The following is a 24,230-nucleotide window of genomic DNA, read 5'->3' as shown; positions in this document are numbered from 1 at the left end:
GTTCCTTAAAGGAACCCCATGTGGAATTTTGCAGCTGAACAACACAATAGGTGGACCTTAAAAGCAAATGAAATGAGGAACCAGAAACTCCAGTTCCCGTTATGAATATCTTGTTACTGTTTGCCAGGTACAGGAAAGCAAAAAGCTTCCTCATGCAGCAGCACTTGTTTTCAAAGAGAGCGAGGTGAGCACAATTTCTTAACAGTTGCTCCACAGGTAAGACTGTCATGTTTAAATGAGTTGTTTTTTTGTTGTTTTTTTTTTTAGTTAAGTACTTGTTTTTTCTGTTTAGTTTGGTTTTAGAAAAGTGCGTGTAACATTTTGTTAACACTGGAGTGGTATAAATACAAAGATGTGTATTCTTTAGTTTTATCGCTCAGATGCTGTATGTTTATACTTGTTATTTGTTTCAGAGATGCTTTTACAATGAGACATTTTTTTTTCTCAGCATATGCTTTCACATGGCTTCAGTTTGTGAATACAGCTTTGTTTCATGCTCTGAGGGGCATGAGCCCTATTTTTAAACCCTACAGTGTTTGTTTGAAAGGTTAACTATTTCCTTTTAGATATTTTTAAGCTGATTGATTGCTGTGTTATTTTTGTTTTAGGTGTCACAATGCTTAAGAGCCAGAAGAGCACAGGTAGTGTATTTTATATGGAAAATCTGATGTGTGTTCACAGTTATTTACTGCTATTTTGGTGCTGCTTACAGAAAACCTGTTTTTCCTAAAGATTAAAGATAAAAGAGTCATTTGACAAGGAAAAGAAATGTGCTAATGTACCACGTAATGCATGTCAACACACTCATTTGGGGAGCTTTAGTCACTTCCTTTTGTTTTAACCACAGTATTTTCAGCTCCTCATCATTTGTTCATTCTCCTTTCAGAAATTTTTTGGTTTGGTTTACGTTTCAAAAAAAGCAACTGTGGGAAAATAATACTGTCGAGTTCAGTAAACAAAGAAAAGATTTATGCAAATGATCACAACACAAGGCTTTTCTTTTGCCCTCAGGTGGGAATACAGTATTCTACAAACCAGTAGGAATTACGACAGGGATAAGATCTGGATACCTGTTCAAGTCTCCTCCCCCAAAACGGATGAAGACAGAGGTGACAGATATATTCTCAGCTTTTTTTGTGTGTGCTTGTGTTTTTTGTTTGTTTGTTTGTTTTAAATTGTATTACAATTCCTTATTTATTTCATCATGTTTGTCCTGCAGAAATCATGGAAGAAGCGGTACTTTGTGCTGTTCAAAGTCAGCGAACAGGATCATCAACTGAAGTACTTCACTGGTCCAGATGAAATGGACAAGCCGCTCGGAGGGATAGACTTATCAAAGTATGCCCGCCGCAAAGCACATAACCCAAACGTTTTGGAATTTTGCCAACATCTCTTCACTGAGATTTTTTTTTTAAAAAAAAATATGATTAGTTAACTACTTTTCTGTGTCACTTGTGTTCTTCTGTCAGCATCTCACTGTTGATTGTGAGCCCTCAACAACACCAGAAATGGGGGTGGATCCAGAAGATATTTAAGTGCTCCCCATCTTGTGTGCTCTACATCAGGTCTTCTGACAGGGACTACTTTCTCATTGGGGAGAACAGGTCAGTTAGCTGATGTTCACAGGCAATAAAGAGCACCGAGCCGGAATTTACAGTTTCTCTACCGACTCCCGTGCCTTTAACTGCACAGTACTGTAAAAACTCCTGACATGTCTCCCTGAAGCTAGACACACAATTTATATAGATACACAACTTACAAAAACAAGTTATGATGTGAGGAGACATGTGGGACGTCAAAAACCATAATCTGAAATCTTGTTTGATCTTATCACAGTTATTATCTGTATTTTTCAAAATAAAGTTCAGCCACTAAGCATTTTGCTCAAACCAAATCTGATTTATCTGGGTTATGTATAAATGCAACCTTTTAAATTTGTTTCAAAAGCGTTCGGTTTAGGATTTCGTAACGGCAATGTGCAGAGAAACTGTCCCAGATAAGTGGATTTCATTAGCTTGAAAATCACTGCTGGCGTAACCATGATTCAGGCTCCAGCTGGGTTGGCCAATTCTCCTCTCAAGGCTCCCACTGACACTTTCACAGCGCCTCATAAAACACTTCCCCTTGCCTTTCACATCATCTTCTATTTTGGGAGTTCTAACAATCAAAAAGAAATTATGATGTTGTTTTCCTGTTTAGTACCGGTCCATCAGTTGATAATGACCTTTCCTTCCACTCTGCTTGCACCAATATGTTGCTGCACGTCACTATTTCCATTATATATTTGGATTTTTGATTTGAATTTTGAAATAAAAAAGATGGCTGTAATTTATGGAAGATTGGATTTTAATGTGTGCACCTCTTTCATTTAGTGAAGAAGTGGATGGCTGGTTCAATGACCTGTATGTTGCCCTGGAAAAACGACCCCATAAAGTCATGACTTCAGAGGTACTTCATCGTGTTTTGTAACAACTTATGGCTTCTCTTTTGCTGCACTTTTTTTTGTACCTATAATGTTTGTTTTTGTTTTTGTTTTTTATATTCTAAAGGAAATGTCTAATGGGCAGCCATCTATTGAGGTAAATGTTCCATCTGTTCCTCTTCTTTTGACCACAAACCGCCAAAAGGCAATAATTCAATAATTTAGATAATACATTGATTCACTTTCTTGCCAAGAGTTACCTCAGCATGTAACTCTTGGAAATAAAGTACATAACCTTGAGAAAATTTTAATTTTTTGTTGAATTTGTCATGTCCATGTTATGCTAATACATTTTATTATCCAGTAACTCACTTTTTCCTTCTTTCACTCCAGAATATTTACTTTAGTATTACTTCATTTCCTGCCATCAAACTCTGCCTCCATTCTCACGAAACTTGCACAACATTCCCACGGTGTCCCTGGTGAATCATGGTTATATTAACGTGCTGATCCATCAGCTCACTGTCTGACATTTGAAAATAGAATACTCTTCCTGTTTTACCAGGTTATTTCAAAACCCCTTGTGCGGAAAAAGCAAACTGCCACTGTGGCCAAAAAGGTTGGTCCAGGAGGAGGCTCTGCTTGGATCGGGCTAACCTTTAAATGCATGCATCCTGTTAATCTGATACTAACTCAGATCATTGCCTTTGTGTGAGGTTCTTTGATTTGCATGTGGATTTGTTTTTTTTGTTTGTTTTTTTTTACCAGGAAAGACAAATGTTAATGCATGTATATTCTCAATGTATCTGCATATAAAATGTCAACTCCTAATGGGGCTTAACTTGAAAGAACAATGAAACTATTCAGAAGCAGAGCTGTCTGCTGGATGAATGTCTGGTTCTTATTGTTGATATATTTAATATCATAAAACATATTAGCAAGAGTAGAATTGTCTGAAGCATCAGGTTGTGTCTTTTCTGTTTTCATGATTTAACTATTGGAATTAAGAATGGCATCAGTCCCAGAATGTAAAAATGATCAACTAAGATTAAATATCAACTCAGGTAAATTTATGATAGCAAAGTGAAATTAGCGTTTCAATGAAAGGCCCCCATAACATATCAAATGCAGTTCTTTATTGTCTTGCTGTTACATTGCGCTTTAGGATTAGATATTTCTAATTAGATACTTCATATATAAATACAGCGTGCAACCAAACCAGGGACACTGAGCTGAATGGGCTGGACATCTTAACTGGGATTTTCTCATTTCCCTGCAATGAACTCATTCTTTTGTCCTAATATTGTGAAGAATAATCTAAAATTGTACGCGTGACTGCTTTAATCTGTGTTTGTCGTCTTTTTCAGCAAGAGCCGAAAATGCGGTCCATGTCTGATCCGTCTTCAAATAGTTTGGATACTAACATCAAAACCCAAAAGGTGCAACATCTCGGCTAATTCAAATTAGGATTCTTTAAGACATATTGATTGACTTTCCTTTGCTTGTAGCACATACACTGTCTCATACTGCTTTCTGATATGCCGGCAGGGTGAAGATTTTTCCAAAAGACGTGCATCAGAGCCTCCAATCTATGACTATCCGAGACCTTTCAACAGACAATTGCAAGTGAGGCTTACAGTTATTTTCAATATTAAACAATCTGCCTGTTTTTTTTCTTGATTGACCAATTAACTGTTTTATAAATGTCAAATGTATCTTATAATTCATTAAAATGATCTTTCCTTCTAAATTGTCATATAATGTAATAAATCTAATTTTTTGCGCTTTTTTTCCTCCATAAATAATGTGAACGAGGTTGAGGGAAATGTTTCAGCCCGCCGCAAAAGCTTCGATGCAATGTGAGTGTTTCCTATTGTGTGTGGCAATGAAACTTTTAACACTTTTAACTTTTTTTTAAAGAAACGCAAGCTTGAATCATATTTAATGTTATTTGTCTGTGCTATTTTGATTCTATCTCTTACAGATATGAAACAATGATGGAAATTAAACTGACTCAGGCAGCGTAAGTTGTATTTCCAGCAACGGATCATTGAAAAGAGTTTCCTAATAATGATAAATAATCACTGAATACCGCTGAATGTGAAAACAGTTCATTGTGCCACATGCTTCTAGGGACCGTGAAGTTGAAGAGGCCACCACTGGCTCCCTGATGAAGTCTGTCACTCAGGCCTTTGACAAGATGAAGACACAGATCTCGCCACTCCCTCCGTTCGATGAGGAATCAACCTCTGAAGACAGGTAGAGTCTGGATAATTGAAGGGCCCTTCTCTTTATTTGTAAGCCATGAGCTTATTTTTCGACTTTTCACTTTGTCTTTGGCGTCACTGCCCCATGCTCTTTGTGTAACTTGTTGTGTCAGTGCCCTAGATACCAAAATAACTCATTGGCTCTGGCACATAGACTGACAACAATGAGGGTGTTTATTTTTGCAGCCCAGAACTGTTGACACTCCAGATTCCAGTCAGGAATCTAAGAAAGGCAGCACCTTAAAGCCTGTTCAGCAGCTTATGTGCTTGACTAGATGAGACATGTGTTTCATCTTGTGAAGGAGGTTATACCTGAGCAGGATATCATCTCTGCAGATTTCCATACAGCTTAGCTGTAAACATGCAGATGCTGATGCAGATTCTTCAGACCTTGTATAAGCTAAACGTTGTCTTAAAGTTTGGGTGTGACAGATTCACATTTTCTGCATGTTTAGCTGTAATTAGTTTGCGGTTAGAAGACACATTGCTTGTTGCAGTCATGTTTGACTGCACTGTAACTCCTGTGTTGGTTAAGCATCAAATCTATAATATAGTATGTAATGGATGACATTTATGGGATGGTGGCAAATGCTAAAATGTAGCTTAAGAGTAACATAAGTAAGGCCAAGTTATAAAGTTTACAAATAAACTCACTGAAGTCCATTCATTTAAAGTGATTTGTTCACTTCAGCAAACATTATTTATTTATTGGCTCATGTTAGCACACATTGGCCAACAATGCTGAATCTACTACTCATCTGTTTCCTGTTTCAAAATGTCTTTTGTCTCGCTTTAATCCTGTGGTGCATAAAATCGATTAACTGGTTTTTAGTAACGAGGTTGCGATGCCCTTACAGTGCTCACAGTATTAAATGTATGAATACCAATTTTGGCCTGTGTAACAGGTCCCACCTTCTGTTTCCTACAGCTGAAGGAGGGCAAGTTTGACTTCCTGTTTACCAAGACCCTTCTGTTGATCACCAATAAAGCTGGAAGTCAATTAAAATCGTCTATACTGTTAGTGCCTCTTGCAGCTGTTTCATGCCATCATCTCCTGTATGAATACTCTCTTTTCTGCTGTTTCTTTTCCTAAATTTGCTATAATAGGAGGCTGTGTGGTAATTTTGCCTTTTGCACTGATGTGTGATTTTCAGCTGCCATGCTGACACACTGAAAAGCATCTCCTCTACCTCATTTGGCATATGGGTCAAAAGACTCTGAAGTGCCTCTTAATTAGAATTTCTCTTCGCCTCTGCAGTGATTTGGGAATTATTTGCTTCTCCCATGATGCTTTTATGAACTATTTTTAAAATTTTTTTAAGACATCTGGTCCCTTTCTGGATAACTGGCAGAATCTGCTTTTGGTTTTTGGAGTGTACAAAGCTCTTTTACCTTCTGACAACCATTTCTTCTTGCTTTTGTTGCCATTATTCTCTGCTACAAGGACAAATGTGGACATCTGTCCATCCAAGGCTTGTAACAGAGTGCCAAAATCTGTTGTTATGCTATCTGCCTGTGTGTTACCCTCCGCCACAGTGCATGCAGAGTCAGATGGTGGTTCCTCTGTGTCAACATGAAGGGTCGGCCTTGGCTGCTACTGCATGACAGTCCTGTTGTGCTTTATTCCCGCCTTCTTTCCAAGCTGTCTTTTGTTTTTTTAAAGATCAAGAATCAGTAACTGTTAGCTGAATGCAGTTGACACGTGTACTCAGACCTCATGTCATAATCCCTGATGCTGTTACTTGCTTTTGCAGAGAAGAAACACATCTGACTTCAGACTTCAGCAGCAGTTCCAGTGACAACGGTGCCATCTCTCCTGTAGACATGCTGGACAGACCACATGTGCTGGATAAACAAAGCTCTACTGAAAGGTAAGGGAAAGCAACTGAGTGGGTATTGTTTGAGATTTGGGGCTTCTTTTGTAATAAATCAAACTAAATACACTAGAAAGGATTACATTTTATGTGGAATGTGATAAGCATCATTCAACAGTTGCTCTATTTGTATATAATACAAAGACAAATTTGAAACTGTCCACAGTGGCATCATCTGTGCTATTACAAATGACAAGAAGTCAGAAACAGATTTGTAATGGTTACAGGGAACAAATAAAAAAAAAGATGTCCGCTTGTTTGCGGTGACCAGAAGGGAATGCTGGCACCAATACTGACATGCCGCCGAACTGGTTAGACTGGTTTCTGCAGGCAGTAGGCGGTACGACAGCTGTAAGAGCAGCACTCGGGTGACTTTGTTATTGCTGACCCATGCGAGCAGACACTAATGGCACTATAGTCAAGGAAGGGGCAGTAATAACCCTAACATGACAACATATTCCCTTACAGCTAGTACAAGTTTACTATTTTGATTGCGTTGGATGTCAAGATTTAGATGCATTTCTCCATACCATGTCAAAATACACGCATTCAGTAAAAAAAAACTTTGTTTTCCTTTCTAGCCTTGACACCATCACCCCAGAAGAGAGAGACATTGAGGTCAAGCAGGCAGATTTAAAAAAGCACCTGAGATTAACAGAAGTGGATGGGAAACCGAGGTAAGTCGGTCTATAAAATAAGTCCACATACCTCACCGCAGTATCGTCACTCAACAACAAAAAACTTTTAATCGGGATATTGGATTGTTTTGATTGAGATTCCTATGCACAACAAAGATTACTGTACAAGTTTGTGTTTTTTCTCTATTCACTGATTTAAGGAAAACACTAGAACTACTAATATGTTTGCCACATTCCCTATTGTCAGTCTCACTGCTGGTTTGTCTTCATACTGTAAATAATGGAGTCCCTTTTTAAACTGCAGCTCACATCAGGAAATGTTGGCTGTGATGCTGCATGTACTCGTTTACTCGTTAAGCAGTTGAGAGAAGTCAGACTGCATGCTGTGCTGCAAGCGCTTCAGAGCATTCAGCTGCGTTACGTGGAAGTTTGGGCACATATTCATATTGAGATTTGGTAAACGCTTTGGGCATTAATTATTTAATTGCACAAAATCCAAATTCTCAATCACATATAAGATGTAGGAGAAAAAAGCCCCACTAGCTTAATTCTGTGCTATAGAACACAGCTTTCATTGAAAATTAGTTGTTATGAATTATCTCGAATTTTCAAGTGAGGCCTGGCTCTATTGGGCTTACAGGACTTTTTGTTTAGTCTTAACTAAGTGAGACATTGTTGAAGCATCAGTAACCATACATGTGGGTTCCTTTCAATAGATGTTTAACATTTGAGCCGAACACAATGTCTGCCCAGGCTGTGTGGTGAAGGCAGCGTGAAAGCAGAGCGGCTGCAGCAGCTTCATCCCTGCACCATTTTCTACACAGGATTCAGGCCCAGTATTAAGTGTATGTCACTCAGTACATACTGTAATTAGACATGGGTAACAATTACATGGGTAAAGTGCATGCTAAGTGCGAGTTGTTGCGTGAGCAGCTGAATTGATTAAATAAAATCATCAGACGTTGGCCACGTGAGACGGATGAGTGAGAAACGTTGCTGAAATGCCTCCTGTGCAGACAAGCTGTTGGACATGAGTTAACCCTGCACTAGAACAGAAAGCGTCTAGCGATTGTGGCAACTACATTGGTGCAATAACATACTTGGGAGACACTCAGCAGTTTAAGTCAGCCTGCAGCTGGTGAAGGCTCCTGCTAGGACCTATACGAGTACAAAATTAAAAGACCTGCTATTTGGTTTCTAAGACATCTCACAACTCATCTTTCATTGGCAGAACTAAAGTCCAGAAACTGAACTGAAGTCTGAAAAACTGAAAAACATTTGAAACCAAGTCCAGTTGCCCCTGACTTAATACATCACATGTCACGGATACCCGAGACTGTGTGTGTCTTCAGAGACATTGCACCAATTTGGTGCTTGAGCCAAACATAAGCCAAAACAACCCAAAATGTTACATACTGTGTAAACAAGAGCTACAAATTAATTAAACATAATATGTGTGTGCATGTCAGTGTGTCAGGGTGGACTGGCCAGCCACAGTCCGTGTGCCTGTTTCACAAAGGAGACCAGATTCTGGCAATTAATGACTTGCATGTCAGCAGTGTGGAGGAGTATAACATGTATCTCAGCAAGAGTCTAAAGAATGAGGTAAGTTCACTTTGTCAGTATCAATGAAACTGCTGCTTGCACGCATGCATCAATAAATTTCTGCCTGATTTGGTACGTGTAACACTTACCAGGTCAATTTTAATTAAAAAAGAAAAAAATAATAACAGAACTTTGATTTCTAAAATTGTATTTATCATCTGTCAATCAGTGTATAATCAAGTTATTAATAATAGTACAATATTCTTTGAGGAATGTGAAAGTGGAAAAATGTCCAAAGTCCATTTTACTCCTATAAATTCGATTTTCCATGTAGAAAATAAAAAAAAAAAAACAAACTGAAAATTGGAAGAATCACTTTGTGTATGGAAAACTGAACTGGTAAGCGTGACACGGACCCGAGTTCATCCGAGAGGTAAATTGACCCTCTGTTTTCAGGTGAAAGTCACCATCCTGCGTCAGTCCGGATGCCAGCCTCTGCATTCGTCGAACTGCCTCTGCAGTGACTTTTCTCCAAACTGACCATCAGATGACACTTCCACTGCATGTCTGGGTGCGCTCAAATGGCACCTCCTCTCAGTGGATGGTGGGTTTGTAATCATGTAGTGACCACTTTTAGACAACTGACAGTATTTTTCCAAAGCTGTGGGTAGTTCCTTTTTGATCTGTCATTCTACTGCTTAAAAATGATTAAAACTAATCATGCATACAATGACTTAGATTAAATGTAAAAAGATCAAATGTATTTTAATTCCCAAGTGCTCTTTGGGCAAACAACGGCTTGCAGGTTCAACAGTTCATCAGTGCATTGTGTATGAGATTTACTGTAGATGTTTGTTCTCGAAAGTTGTCTCAAGAGGGAAACAAAAGACATTTTGCTGCATCATATTTCCTCATGCCACCTGTACGACGATACAATTAAAGTGTGCAAGGCATGCCATGAAAAAAATGATGACATATGCACAAGGTTACTGTATATAGAATTACTACTGAATAAATGTATTTTTAGACTAAACTAATCAATATTGTTGTACACTTTAAATGCAGATAAAGTACAGAAGAACTTACAGCAAAGCATTCTGTTGGAGTTGCATGTTTTTCTGGCGACTGAATCATTAATGTGACTTCTGTAGGAACAGAAGTGTAACAGAAGTAATAATCAACTTTGATCCGAGATAACACAAAGCAATAGTGTTTGTAAGTAGTTTAAAGAGCATGAAGATGATGTTGGGCATAAGGCAAGACACTCATATTTATCTGCATTTATGATCCCAAAGAAGTAATTATATTTTGAAAAGATATCCACTCTCGACTGCATGACTAATGTGAACTGTCACCACCCAGCAATGCTGATTTATTTCCAGTTCGCTCAGTATGCAGCGCCTATGATGACATTTCTTTGGAAGCCCCGTCTGTCTAATGACGCCTTTTTCAAAAGACAAAGAAGAAGGCTGTACCGGATGCCAACGCATCTTTGTTGCAAACATGCTGTTTGCTGCTGGTTACAAAAGACAAAACGCTCACATGCATCCAAATTTAAACTTTCTTTCTCTTATCTGTCTCGAGAATGCTTTGACAGTAATTATGAGAGGATGAATAACAAAAACATTTTAGGTTGAGACAAGTATTTCATGTGGTCCACACCTCAGGGAGAGTCTGGTGAATTAATATGCCGACAGAATGGTGTTGCACCTCAGGCTACATTTCACCCATTTCTCTCCGATGCACAAATTGTGATTTAATATAAATTGGGAAGATGGTTTTATTCCTTTTAAAATTATGTCTGGTGACCAAGGCCATGCTGGACAAAAACAACATCAAGTAAAGTAGTGATTTGACAAGGTGTGTGTTGTATGTTTTAATCATGTCCACAGAGGGCAACGACAAATCTTGTCTGTAAACTTCTAAACATCAAGTTTAAGTTTTCTCATCATCTTGTACAAGCCTTTCCAAGGTTAAAGTTTTAATGGAGCTGTTAAACAGATGAGTTCTGACAAAGAAATTATTCAGGACATGATTTTTAAGGCCTCTCTTCAACTGTGATGCTTAAGCTGTGCTGTATTATAAATACGCTTTGTTATTAATAAGTACATCCTGCACCAGAATCAGGTTGTATTGGGACACTGAATCTGTGTTACGTTTGTAAAATGATTATAAATAAATTTGACCAGATTGTTAAAACACTGAGCATTTGTATTTCTTCAATTGCCTTTTCCTTGGACTGAGGAAAATGTAAAAGGTGAATGTATGATGTAATGTAAATGTGATACACACAGCACAAAAAAGAGAACACGGCTGAAAAGATTAAGTAGCAAAAATCACACAATTCATTGGAATTATTACTAAAACTATTGCTGCCATAAAATTAACTTAACTAAGTTTCTTATCTAAACCGCATCAGAGCTGCTCAACAAGACAATGGAAGACACTGTTGCAACATAGCATTTTCAACCCGTTTCAAGAAGCTTTTGCAATTGTGTTTGTGTTTCCAAAGATTATCAATTCATTGCTGTGTTTACTGACATGTGAAGAGACAGCCAAAGGGTATCTAAGTATAAAACATTTGGCACGGCAAACGCTTGTAAGTCAAAGAACCTGAACTTCCAGTTTGTAACTGCAGTCGAGAACATTTGGAGAGGCTAACATCTCTGAAGAATATACAGGATTATGCATTATGTTGACATAATGCAAATCCGAACCCTATTAGACATACCTACTGATGGAAATGAAATGATGTTTCATCAAGTGCCCCAGTCAATCCAATTTCAGTTTTGGAAGACTTCATACACATATGAATTATATTATATAATTATATGTCTGAGGGTAGAATATGATGTATCATTATTGTTATTAGAAACAGCTCACTGGAAATGGCTTGCTCTGGGTGTAAACAGTAATACAGTGGTTATTACATCAGTCTCCTTGTGATGACATGTGCATGATATACAATAGGAAGCTTTTCTAGCATCAACACAGCTATGCTAAGACTTATGTGGTCACAAGCAATGGAAACTTACAAGTACATTCAGTTATAGAAGCAGTTCCTATGGTCCTTTTCCTCAGGTGTTAAATGTGAAAATCTAATGATTAGAAAATTAAAAAAATACTGCACTGACATCACTGAATACACACCATGGGGCATCCTGTGGGAATCTACAGTAAAATAGCAAATCTCTTCAATGTTGAATCTTGACACGAGTGAAAAGCCGGTTTTACAAAGACAAAGCTTCAGAAAACTCCATCCCTGCACCGCATGTCTCTGCTGCCTCTGAGATAAACTGCTGAAAGATCTGGCAGTGCATCCTTCCTGATGGGTTAACATTTTCAAAGCCACTAGGCAATAGTGGCACTTATCCTTAACAGCATATTCACCTGAAGAGACAGCAATGTGGTTGTGCAACTCCATCTGTACTGATTTGATTGGCAGAAATGCTATTTGATGTAGAGTAGCAGAGAAATTTAGAGCAGCGAGTAAAACCAAGATATCGTGTCAAGTTTGCAAATTTTAATAGAAAATAATACTCATCTTGAACTCCATTGAGAATGATTTGTATTGACAAGTAAATAAAGGTTATTGTTGCATAAAAAGGTGGCAAAAGAATGTTTAAATGTTTTTTTTCAGGATAAAAATTTAGATTACACAAAAAAACAGATAATTGCACAATTTCAGAGCAGCATTTGCAATATAATGTTCACAAACAAAGTAGACATCAGACAGTAGACACATGCAGTTAATTCAGCTCCAGGGTATCATACTTCTAGATGACACAGGTTTAAAACATCAATCAAGTCAGACCTCACAACACACAAACAGCTGGCAGAAATGTCACTTATTTTACTTCAGCCCACTGTGGATAAAAGCAGAACCTTTCACAGAAATTCAACAGTGTATATTCAACCTTTTTTAAAAATCATGGATGTTCACCTGCTACCATTACAACACTGAACAGCACTGAAACTCTAAAGTTATGCGCTCTGTAGTCCGAGGCAAGCATCTTAAACAGAAGTACTAAAATGAGTAGTGTTCAAGTATTTGTTCCCCACGTTCATACTGCATTTGAAGCACTAAGAATTAACTGGTTTCGTTCTTAATGCCAACAAACGACAGAGAGGCCAAATGCAGAGACTGATACTGACTGATACTTACTGATAAATAAGTTACCGTTTAGCTTTAGCTTCTGTGAGCCACTCACTGAAGCACTTCTCCATAGCCTTCCTGCTAGCCCAGCTGCCGTTGTTGACTGTAGCAATGATCTTGAGGGGCTGAAGCCACTGGACAAAACGCTTCATCTCCAGAAAGCTGCTGTGTTCGCTGTACGGAATTCCTGTCAGGAAAACAGAAGGGTTTGTCATCATCGTGACTCATAAGCCTGAAGAAAACTCATGCTTTGCTTTTAGCTTTTCCTCAAAGGGTTCTTGAGTGTCGGCTGTGTAATTATCTCGGTTTTCAATCTATTAAAGAGACAAGAGAAAGAGGCCAGTAGTGGTTTAGAACTGAACCAGAGGCACTTTCCAGACAAGAGCTTCACTTTCACTCCCCCCCCACCCACCCCACCCACCTACCCCTACCCGCTCGGGAGACTTGGTTCGAGGTAAAAACTTGTCAGGGAACCAGATGTCTTGAAGTATGGGGAGTCAATCTGACAAGAAGCAAGGCATTCTTACAAGGGGGACCAGAGTGAGCCACAGGGCCAGTCAGATTTCAGATGCTGAAACATTACAACTACCAAATCAATCCTTTTCTTTGTTTTCAAGATGAGAATAGGAAGGCATCTTGGGATCACTGCAGAAAGCTGCTGCCTCTAGTTTGTTCTCCGTTCACCCCTCTGCAGGTTTAGTGTGTGCCGCTGCTTCTTTTTTTGTTTATCTATGTTCAAAAAGTAACAAAATAGAAATAAATAAATAAAACAGACCTAGAAGAGCTAGTTTCTAGCTGAAACTAAGACTACTGAAGTTTACAGTCAATACTCCCACATGCAGAGAACATACCACCCTGAACACGCCTGATCTCGTCTGATCTCGGAAGCTAAGTAGGGTCAGGCCTGGTTAGTACTTGGATGGGTGACCGCCTGGGAATACCAGGTGCCATAAGCTTGGAGGCAGCCGTGGCCTAGAGGTTGGAGAAGCTGGTTTGATTCCCCCACTGGATGGGCAGGAAAAATTTGGGTGTGGTGGAGTGATTAATTTCGAAAAATGCCCTCCCCCCTCCATTAGCCGACTGATGTGCCCTTGAGCAAGGCACTTAACCCCCCCAATATGCTCCCCGGGTGCTTGATGCTGCCCACTGCTCCTGTGTGTGTTTCACTGCATGTAATTTGCTGGGTGTTGCATGTGTGTGTTCAACTAAGGATGGGTCAAATGCAGAAGATGAATTCAGTGTGTGTATGTAAAAATATATATACTGTCAATAAAGCTGATTCTTATTCTTCTATTAGGGGCAGTACTAGCATATAGCTGGAGAGAGAGAGAGAGAGAGAGAGAGAGAGAGAGAGAGAGAGAGAGAGAGAGAGAGAGAGAGAGAGAGAGAGAGAGAGAGAGAGAGAGAGAGAATTGCTTCCGCCTGACTGACACACAAACTGCTGAGGACGAAGAAATTGTAACCGAATGGGAATCGCAGCAGCCTCTAGCTTGTGATGGTCAATTACAGGCCAGATGGCCAATGGTGTTGATGGACCTATCAAGAACATGGAACAAAGGACAGAAGGAAACTAGAAGTGTCGCTTTGCATAGAAACACATGGACAGAAGACCTTTACAATTATCACAGTTTGAAGGTGAGCACAGAAGATTGGAGTCACCAGTTCAGTATCTGATTAAATGTGAAATACGGTCACAATCCGCCCTTCTGTTCCTGAACTACATAATAACAGACAGAAAAATGTGTTTGCAGAACATTAAAATGTCAAAGCAAAGTCGACCTTTGACCTTTTATATAAAAAGGTCATCACTTCATTATTTCATTCTATTACAGATTTGTGTAGTAGTTAAATCTGCATTTGCAAAATCAAGCCATGACCCATTTCAGCACTGGAATTTAATGCTGGGCAGCAGTGGTGACACAAGAACCTGAAATCTCTTGTTAATGTCGCCTTTGGACACTGAGCTGAAGTAACTGAGCCATGATCTGTTGTTGTCAAAAGAGGGAGCTGCAGGCCAAATAGAACAACACGATAAGAATCACATTTTCGTCAGGACAAAAAATGCTGCTCTTGCGATCACATCTTATCAGAGTGTGGCAAGCTGATACGAGTCTGCCTTATAGCAGAGGACTCGTGGTTTTCTCTGCTCTCATGTGAATGTACAGTATGTTAGTTATTCCTCCTGGCAAATAACTGTACTAAAATATTTTTTTTAAAAAAGAATGCGTACCATAGATGGAGATGTTGCCACTGATCTGAGGCTGAATATCTTCAACTGATTCCACCTGCTGGCTAAAAGTCCAGCCTGTGGGCTTGAAGGCTACCAGCTGATCATACTGGCTCGAGAAATGTGCCAAGTAATCCTGCAGTTTCTGGAGACAAGATGAGGGTGACAAGGAGAAGTGGAAGTGAGAACACGAGTTTAGGAAAAGTTAAGGTACCAAAGATGTACATAAAACTCTCTTCAAAAACCTATTGATAAATTTACTTTACATCAGCTGATAAGATTTGACAATTTACTAGCAACGCTGGGAAGATGCAGACCTTCTTACTTCTAACTAAACCCAAGTTTCACTGTTACTTTGTGGTTTTGAGCTTTCATCAACATCGTATGAACTGACAGAAACAAACCCCTTAGGAAGTTATATCCAATTTACTATCAGGATCATGCAAACATTTAACTTAAAACATGGTTTTATCCATCCATTTCAAAGTGACTCAAATTGCTCAAAGTCTCACTGCAAACCCAAACTGCATCCATAAGCCTTTCAGTGCCTGGTGATGCCTAAATTACACCAAGTCTGAGGCTTATCTGTGGTTGTACAGATGGCAAATTTAAACGTTTTAGTCCTCTTGAGAGATGGTGTGCTTGGGCATTATAATTAGCATTTCCTAATCAATTAAACTCCTGTCCTAAGTACTTGCATGCAAACAAACAATAAGCAGAATAAAAGATGTGTTTGCACAAAATAAACTAGAATGAAATAATCTGGAACAGGCCTTGTCTGTCTCAAAAACGTCTGCAGAACATTTGAGAAATAATTATGTTTCTCCTTCATCTGCTCTTTTCAGATCAGGTGAAATGGACATTTCAATGAAACAGGAGACTACGGCACCCACTTTGAAGGTGAGCTGCATCATGGGCAGCACATGGACCCGGGCTGCTTTCCAGTCAGTGGTTATACGTTGTCTGACTTGCTCTGACTCCAGACAGAGCATGGTGTTGTATTTGTCCCTAGAGAGGCCCACTTTAGACCCAAGGACCTCAGCCAGTGCTGTGAATGAAGCAAAATAAGGTCTGTGTAAGAAAAAGGAACCTGAGCAATTCAGACAGCATATATATGGTTTAATACTGCAAGTACAGTCCCCTCCCACCCAACAATTTCTACATTTTATTTCATAATTAAGTTGCTCCAAATCACTTTAGTAAGTATTTTAACAAACACCGACACACTGTACAAACTTTGAACTGCTGATTGACCTTTAATTAATGAGCAAAAACAATCTGGATATATCTGAATCGCATTCACTACCTTTTAAACATATACTCTTGTGGAATAAAAAAAAAAAAAAAGGAACAAAGTGTCTGAGTGCAGTCAACTGAATCCATCCTCACCCTCCCATTCCAATTTCATGCAAAGCTTATTGAATCAAAGGTGATTACAGAATGAATGCATGTGGCTTGATTGCTTCACTACAACAAAGTGGAACAGAGCATCAATCATGAGTCACCAGAGGACTGTTTGCCTGCATATGAGGACAAACACACACTGAGTGGCTTCTCAAAACAGACTAATCCACCCATTCTCCACACCGCGCCCACTTCAATACAAAATACAGAATCTCCCATGACCTTTCAATAGGACAAAGGGTCAGGTACTGATAGAGGGCTACAGAAAAAAAAATCCACTTATCTTTCTTGTAGGTTCAGAAACACATTTACTTTGTGTCCGACAGATAGTGTTGCTGGTAATGAATAAATTCTCCTGCCATTTGCAGTAATATATAATTATCCATCAAAAAGAAAAAATATACATTTCATTTATTGACATGTCTGGTAATCAGACTACTATCAACCCCACAGGCAGTTTTTTTGTCACACTGGCCAAATGGGAGCCCCTAAGCAACAACAGAGAAGTTTGTTAATACTCCCATTACTTTGGTTTAAGCCACTCTGATCTTTGCAGGTGATGCATCCTTCTGGTATTCAACGCACAGTTTGTCGTTTCTGCAGCTAGGGGTCACTCAAACAAAACAATGAAAGCTATTGTTCGATGATAGTGGCACCGGGGGAGTTGTTGCTTAATAACCACGTTTGCCGATGAAAATCTATCTGATGCTGCTCAGGCAGAGATGTTCACGGACAAGATAATGTTTCAAAGTTTAATTCACATTACATTACGTAGCAGATTCCCTTCCAGACTATCTGACTCTCTTCTGGAAGTTTTAACTGCAGAAAACCAAACCTTTAATAAAATGATGTATTTCGCTACATTTGAACATTGTCAGGAACATTTTGAGATTATTCGAGATCTAACTCAACAAAACACATCACAAAGGTCTAGACATAGTAATGCTGAAATATTACATATCCTATCTTTAAGATATTGGTCTATAATACAAGTTGCATCGATATGGGACTAATTCTGTGAACACATGGATGGTAACATGAAAAAAGTTGGACAAAAAACTGAAGATATGCTGAAAACCCAAGGACAAAATATAATTTCACTATTTCTTATCCCTTTCATGTGAAAAACTAGCAGGTAAAAGGGTACTTCCTTTATAAAACCAGATCACTATGGAATAATTTGTTGTAAATCATGCCAGGTTTGCCATGTCTAAGGAAAGGAAAGGAAAGTGACATATCTTGTCATTGGAGGGAACTCACTCCAACGAAATTTGTTCTCTGCATTTAACCCACCCAAGTGACGTGCACACACACAGCAAACCCGGGGCAGTGGGCGACCGCGTGCAGCGCCCGGGGAGCAGTGGGGGTTAGGTACCTTGCTCAAGGGTACCTCAGGCATGGACACCGGGACGGGGAATCGAACCAGCGATCCACCGGTTACGGGTCCGACACCCTAACCGCTGATCCACGACTGCCCACGACTGTCACGACAAAAGTGATGCCACATAGCCACACAGATGTGTAAAGTATAATTTTGATGAAACACTCACCCAGGAAGACCTTCTCTTTCCCTACAGAATAGGATCCACACACCACGAGAGTACGTGGGTGGAGCGTCACTATTTCAAAGGCTGTGCTGGCTGCAAAACTGATGACCTCTTGCTGTCTGGGGAAGGTGTACTCAGGGCTGCAGTAGCTAGAAAGATATGAGAGCTTACATTAGAAATCTGTACATGATTCAGCCAATATTGATCCACACTGGCTGAGAAGAGTCATATTTATGGCAACCACACAAAAAGGTCACACAGACAGCTGGCGGCAGCGCAATATGGCTGCGGACCTCTGTTTTGGTCGTTCAGTAACCTCACTCTGTGTATACGAGAGGAAACAGACGGGTACTAACGTGGTGTCCAGGTAGAGAGTCTGCACCCTGCAGCTGAGTAACTCAGGGTAGGTCTCCATTGAGGGATCAGCTCTGAAGTCTCCAGTGTGGAGGACCGTCTGTCCATCAGGCAGGAAGAACAGCAGCATGGCAGCTCCTGGACAACTGAAAGAACAGACACGGACAAGAGAGGAAGTTGGGCATATGAAGGAAGCACTCGCTGTGTGATGAACTAGCATTTTCTTAGAGGCATTGACTGTCAAGGGAAATGTGGTCCACAGTGTAGGTATACATATTAATTTAGATTATAGAGTAGCGACCACAACTGTTGGTATAATTAGTCTTGAATTCAGCGAAGTTTAAGTTAGTGATACTTTAAACTTCACAAAGCAGCTGACTGAAGAAATGGCTATTAGTATTTCTCAGTGAAAAAATAATCTAGTGTGTGAGTTTGGAGCCATATAAAAGTAAAATTCAGACATTCAGCTGAAATTCAGTCTTCAGTCAGTTTCCTCCTTTAAAACGCCTGCCTTTAAAAGAGTCTGTTGAAAAGCCACCAAACAGCCACATCTTCAGTAACTGATCTCTACTCGGTGGCCGTCATTGATAGACGTCTGGTGATGACTCACTGATTGGCATCCAGGAGGATGACCTTGACTCCCTCCACTGTGACCTGGGTGTTCATGGGGAGGATGTGGATGTACTGCTCTGCCACCTTCAGTTTGCTCTTGACCAGGTTTCCTGTAATCTGAAAAGGAGACACAGCTGTCAGTCAGTCAACATAGTTCTTTAGGGCTTACCTACATGCAGTGAAGCAGCAGCAGCGAATAATAAATAAAAAAAATGTTAAGTCATCATACATATACAGTGAAACATGTCTAGAACTTAAAGTCTGCAGGATAACATCTACTAAAAGATCATGTTGAAAATGATCTCAGCTTCTGTTGCTGTTCATTGAGTAATTCACCCACAACACTCTTGAAATCTTATCAAATTTCCTCAGTGGTTACGATCAAACTTTTCTGGGCTATGACCCACCTAATGTCCAAGTAGAATTTCTGTGACCTACCAAATAAACAAAACCCCGAAGGAGTTCCGATCAGTCCTTGTGACTCTCTTTTTAGTTGTAATCCTGAGAGAACACACACACTCCACTGTGATAAATTATGACCCATTTGACAGGCGAACCTCTCCTCCTCAGCCTTATATTTTAATCTAAATATACTTTCTACTGGGCTGCTATGATTATACATAAAGGTATGTACACACTAAGATAAACAGAAAATGTACTATACATATGTCTTATAGTGTGACATTGAAAGAGGTAATACAAAATCTCATTTAAAAATGTATACTTGTTTGATTATGTACCTTAACTTATTCAATTTAATGCATAATTCACTCACTCACTCAGTAATTGGCTGGATCATTTACATAATGATAATGTTATAGAAGACTGAGACACAATCTAAATTTCCTGAATACGAAATGTTTTTCATAACTGTTGAAAAATAAAAACAAACAAACAAACAAAAACCCCCACAAAGGTCTTCAAATTTCAATCAACTCCAAGAGCCACTGGCAAATTAGTATTCATAGCTTCCAAATTCATGCTTAATTTTTCATTACAATGCAGTCAATGCAATGCAGCAAGAGAGCAAACGGATCTATGCATTCTGTGGAAGAGAGCAGTCGGGAAGCTTTTTAATGAAGTGCAAAGAAATAACATTTTTGGGGAAAAAAAGAATGTCTCTAGCATATTAAAAAGAATTTATCTCTTGCATAGTGTTCAATGGGCCTTTAGAGGGGAAAGTGCCAGTCATTTACCACACAAAACTGCAGTATTATCTGAACTGGCACCATATTCCTTTCCTCACCTGTAAGACTTTTACGTTTCATGGGAGACAGTTTCAGCACTGGACAAAAATGAAATGTTGGGTAAAAACCACAGATCAAGTCATACAATATTAATATAATATAGGAATTGCCTCCTACTTCAAAATACAGTGTTGTAGCTTACCATATGGCTAACAGATGCACAACCCAACCAGTATAACCACCATAACAGGCAAAAGGTATGATGTGTAGCATGAGCACCAACTAAAGGAATCAAATAATACCACAAGTCAAACATATTTCACACTAGACTTACTCTGTTACAGTAGATTGGAAATGTGGAATTCTTGGTCAACCCTCCGTAGTGGTCTGAATGGAAATGTGTGAGGAAGTAGGCACTGATGCCCTCAATCTCTCCGTACCGAAAGGCATCTATGACAAACTTTGTACCTGAGCAAAAATTAGATAAAAGTATCTTTTATAACGAAACAACCAATAATTAACCTCCAAGTTTGTGCAGTAATGTGATAAACAGTCACTGACCTGGAATCTTTTTGTAGAAAGGACAGCGTGGTAATTCTACTTCTCCATCATCGTTTACTCTGTTCCACCTTCTTCTCCATCCTCTGTTCCTGCCTTTCCCTGCTCCTCCCTGAGCATCTCCTACATTACTATTATCTGCAGTGGCTTGTGAGGTATCTGCAGTTGCACCACCTTTACTTTGTCTTTGCCTCTCCTTCCTGGGCCGTCTCTGCCTTCTTGTATCATCACCAACTGTTGTAATAGAGGTGGTGTTGAAATTTGGTCCGCTCTCAGCCTTCTCAGTCTCTTTCTCCTTGTTTTTTAACGGTTTGAAGCCAAAAAACACCCCAATGTCCATCTGCTTCAGACAAGAGGCCTGTCCTGTCTGGGCTTTCTGACACGGCATGGTTTGAGATCTTTGGATAAAGGAGGTTTGTGATGAAGGCACTGGAGAAGTTGTGTGAGGTTGCTCTGATTGAATACTATTGTTCAAGTTTTCTAAAGAATATCTATCTGAGCTTAGAAGAGTTTCTCTCAGACGTTCTAAAACAATACTTTGTGGAGACTGAATGTTAATCTTAGACGGAGCAATGGCAACGTGACCTTGTTTTTCACCTGTGGAATCAGTTCCGTTTTCAGCAACTGCGGAGGCAGCTAGCTGATTGGTGGGCGGTCCTGAGGTAACTGACTGCAGCTGGGTGTTTACTGAAGCAGGCTCATTTACCTGCACATTATTAGTTTCCAAATTATCTATAAATTCAGTGAGGAGCTCATCTTCACTTGAGAAACTGTCACTGAAAAGCAACATGGAGTCATTTTCAGATGCATCATTATTAAAAAGGGCTTCTCTACACTCACTATTTTTGACTTCAGTCTCTGCAGGGAACTCAGAAAGAGGAGAATAGGATATTGAATCATCGTTGTCAGGGGAAGGTTCGCTTTTAAGTAAACCTTCACAAGCTTGTCTTCCACTCTCTGTCTGGACAGGAGTGGATGAAAGCTCTGTTCTACTTTCCTGGGAAGCACTGATAGACTTTTGGGTTTTAGTAGATGACCAGCCTTTTTTTTTCTTAAAGTCCTCTGGGCCAGGTGAGCGTAGAAACAGAAGGCCAGTTGTAGGTTTAGATGGAGGTGTTCCACTGTGATTGCTGTGGGGGGAGGCACAACAATTGGATGAGGCAGAAAGACTGTCCTGGGAAGGGTCCAAAATGGTGGCATCCACCTCACTGTTGCTCAGTCCTGGGAAAACACTGAGGCTGGGGTTTCCACTGGTTCCTACTTGTTGGGACAGATTGAGTAGGGCTGTGTCATTGACTGCTCTGCTGTGGGCCAGTAGTGTGTGGTTAAACTTCTTGTAATGGTTTGGAATAGTGGAAGAGCAGTGGAGGCCATGTGGACATTCTGTGTGAACACAACAATTAGGCTTATCAGAGCATGGTATACAACCTTTTGAATTCAAAAGCTCCTGATACAAAATCTGTTATGTCAGTACAGTTGTTCAATACATGTAGAGGTGCCTTTTTCAAATGAGCACTACACTGATTTTGCACATCAGTTTACAATTAACAAAAAGTAATATTGATCTAATTGCATAAAGTTGGTGGTCTGCTCTCGAGGGAGCTTTCTAAAGAAAATAACACTGATTAAGTTGTCACGGTTTCTCGATCTGGGCTTGAGACTTCAAATTTTGAACAAAAAGCCTGTCTTCCAAACCGGGGGCGTGGACTTTGAAAGACATGGGCATTTGTGGCCAGTCAGGGAGAATCTGATGTTCTTGTCATGAGGGAATTACCATAATTACCAGTTTCCAACTTGTAAATAACAATTAAGTTGTAATCATGACTGGTAAACTCAGATTTTCCTGAAAGTGCCAATGTATTCAGCTTGGAGGCTGATAACACACACATATCAGAAAGGCAAAGACACATGGATACCTCAGAACTGACAAAGTCTACAATTGACAGTGATTAAACACAATTTTAATGAATTTAGTGCTATGTACGTATGCTATGTATGTGTCAATCTACATTATTTTTAATCATCACACAACCAACGCTGAAATCATATAACCTTTTTGAGCTGTCAGACGACACGGATGCTCACAAGAAGATAATATGGGAATCTTTCTCATCCCGTAGGACAGAAACACAGCATGATGCTATCAGGTTGCATTATGTAAAATCTGATGTTTTTGGAGTTCAGACTGAAACTCTGCATGTTTCAGCTCATTGCTTTTGTCCATTTATTTATTTTTTTTAATTTCTCTCTTCTCAGTTTCCCATCGTTATGGAGGAACAGTTCCAAGTTACTAGAGTTTTTCTTTAAGGATTATAGAATGACTAAACTACGGTGAATAAAACCTTTAGAAAAGCTGAAAAAGACAGCATGTGTGCACCTGAATACAGGACGCCAGGTGTGTTAAAGAGGACCATAGATCAATAAGCACATATTTGATGAAGAGAAGCTTTTGTTTTTTAGTGTTGCAGTGATTTTACAGATGAAGCACATGAAGAAGCACCGATGTCTGTACCTTTGCATGTGTCCCTGGGGGTGTCAAGACATTCAGCAACATGCCATCTTTGACTCTGTACCACCAAAATGGAAAAGGGCATCTGACACATAGGACAAAAGTCTCCAGAGGATGGTCCCTCAGCACCATTGTCTGTTTGCACTGTGTCATTAGGAGCTGACTTTGAGGATGTTAACGTATGTGCCTCTAAACCGGTTTGTCCGTGTACCGGTATATTAACAACAGTACAATCCCCACTTTCAGCTGTCTTCACTGTGCTGTCAGGTGACTTCACTGGAAAAGAAGTGTCTCTCTTGGAGTATTTTCTCGAAGTGCATCTTCTTTTAGTCACCGCCTGCACCCCCGACGGTGATTCGTGCCGTTTCTTTTTCTTCTCGAGGGGTTTATACTCCCAAATGTCGTTTTCAGAGTCGTCCTTTTGTGACATTTGGACAACAAGAAATGCAAACGTCCCTAACGTTACCCAACGACCTCCTCAAAACCCTCGTTATTACAACACAGGGACTGAAGTATGACAACATACCGCTGTTGTCAAAAGTAAAAAAAAACGTTACAGTAAATTAAAGACTACTGTACATCCGACTACTGCGAAAACAGTTTCTCATAATTGCGAGTCACTAAATTAAGGTAGCATCATTTCTTCTACAGCTACATAACAACACACCGTGTTTAGCAAAGACGCGTTAGCGCTTACCGCCACAGTACGACAATGAATGAAGTAAAGACAAGTAAAGAAACAGAAGAGCACATTCAACATATTTCGCAAAATGTCTTACTTTTCAGTTGGAAATACAAATTTTAAAAAAATTGCAAATACTCACAATAGTAATCTATCTATTGAGAATTAACCGAAAATTGAGAGAGAATAACATTTTTGGAGAATTTTTTTTAATTGTGTTATCGAATCATCGGTATTATTCGTCGTTG

The 24,230-nt window shown here is 39.5% G+C and overlaps 2 protein-coding genes and 1 pseudogene across 4 annotated transcripts; 2 read left to right on the top strand and 1 right to left on the bottom strand.

The window, feature by feature from the left end:
* Positions 1-119: 119 nt before the first annotated feature.
* On the top strand, positions 120-10,945 carry LOC124052291 (pleckstrin homology domain-containing family S member 1-like). 3 transcript variants are annotated; one of them, XM_046376357.1, is made up of 17 exons: positions 120-216; positions 609-641; positions 1,012-1,109; positions 1,220-1,338; positions 1,470-1,604; positions 2,373-2,448; positions 2,550-2,579; positions 2,988-3,041; positions 3,790-3,861; positions 3,971-4,048; positions 4,238-4,281; positions 4,407-4,445; positions 4,556-4,681; positions 6,444-6,560; positions 7,145-7,240; positions 8,671-8,806; positions 9,203-10,945. In XM_046376357.1, the coding sequence occupies exons 2-17, from the start codon at positions 617-619 to the stop codon at positions 9,284-9,286; spliced, it is 1,329 nt and encodes a 442-aa protein (XP_046232313.1). In that variant the 5' UTR covers positions 120-216; positions 609-616; the 3' UTR covers positions 9,287-10,945. The 3 variants fall into 3 exon arrangements, with proteins under 3 accessions (XP_046232313.1, XP_046232315.1, XP_046232314.1); XM_046376358.1 differs by having other exon boundaries at positions 131-184; XM_046376359.1 differs by lacking the exon at positions 2,988-3,041.
* Positions 10,946-12,254: 1,309 nt separating this feature from the next.
* dclre1a (DNA cross-link repair 1A (PSO2 homolog, S. cerevisiae)) lies at positions 12,255-24,003 on the bottom strand. The gene is made up of 9 exons (XM_046376354.1): positions 23,304-24,003; positions 20,795-22,174; positions 20,568-20,701; positions 19,045-19,163; positions 18,437-18,580; positions 18,084-18,229; positions 16,023-16,177; positions 15,133-15,274; positions 12,255-13,089 (listed from the first exon to the last, which is right to left on the bottom strand). Exons 1-9 carry the CDS (start codon positions 23,728-23,730, stop codon positions 12,923-12,925), a joined length of 2,814 nt encoding a protein of 937 aa, XP_046232310.1. The 5' UTR covers positions 23,731-24,003; the 3' UTR covers positions 12,255-12,922.
* On the top strand, positions 13,741-13,858 carry LOC124053302 (annotated as a pseudogene).
* Positions 24,004-24,230: the final 227 nt, after the last annotated feature.

Source organism: Scatophagus argus, chromosome 21, assembly GCF_020382885.2.
Source record: "Scatophagus argus isolate fScaArg1 chromosome 21, fScaArg1.pri, whole genome shotgun sequence".
Lineage (NCBI taxonomy): Eukaryota > Metazoa > Chordata > Actinopteri > Scatophagidae > Scatophagus > Scatophagus argus.
The sequence above is the reverse complement of the archived record's forward strand: the minus strand, read 5'-3'. Positions and strand labels throughout refer to the sequence as shown.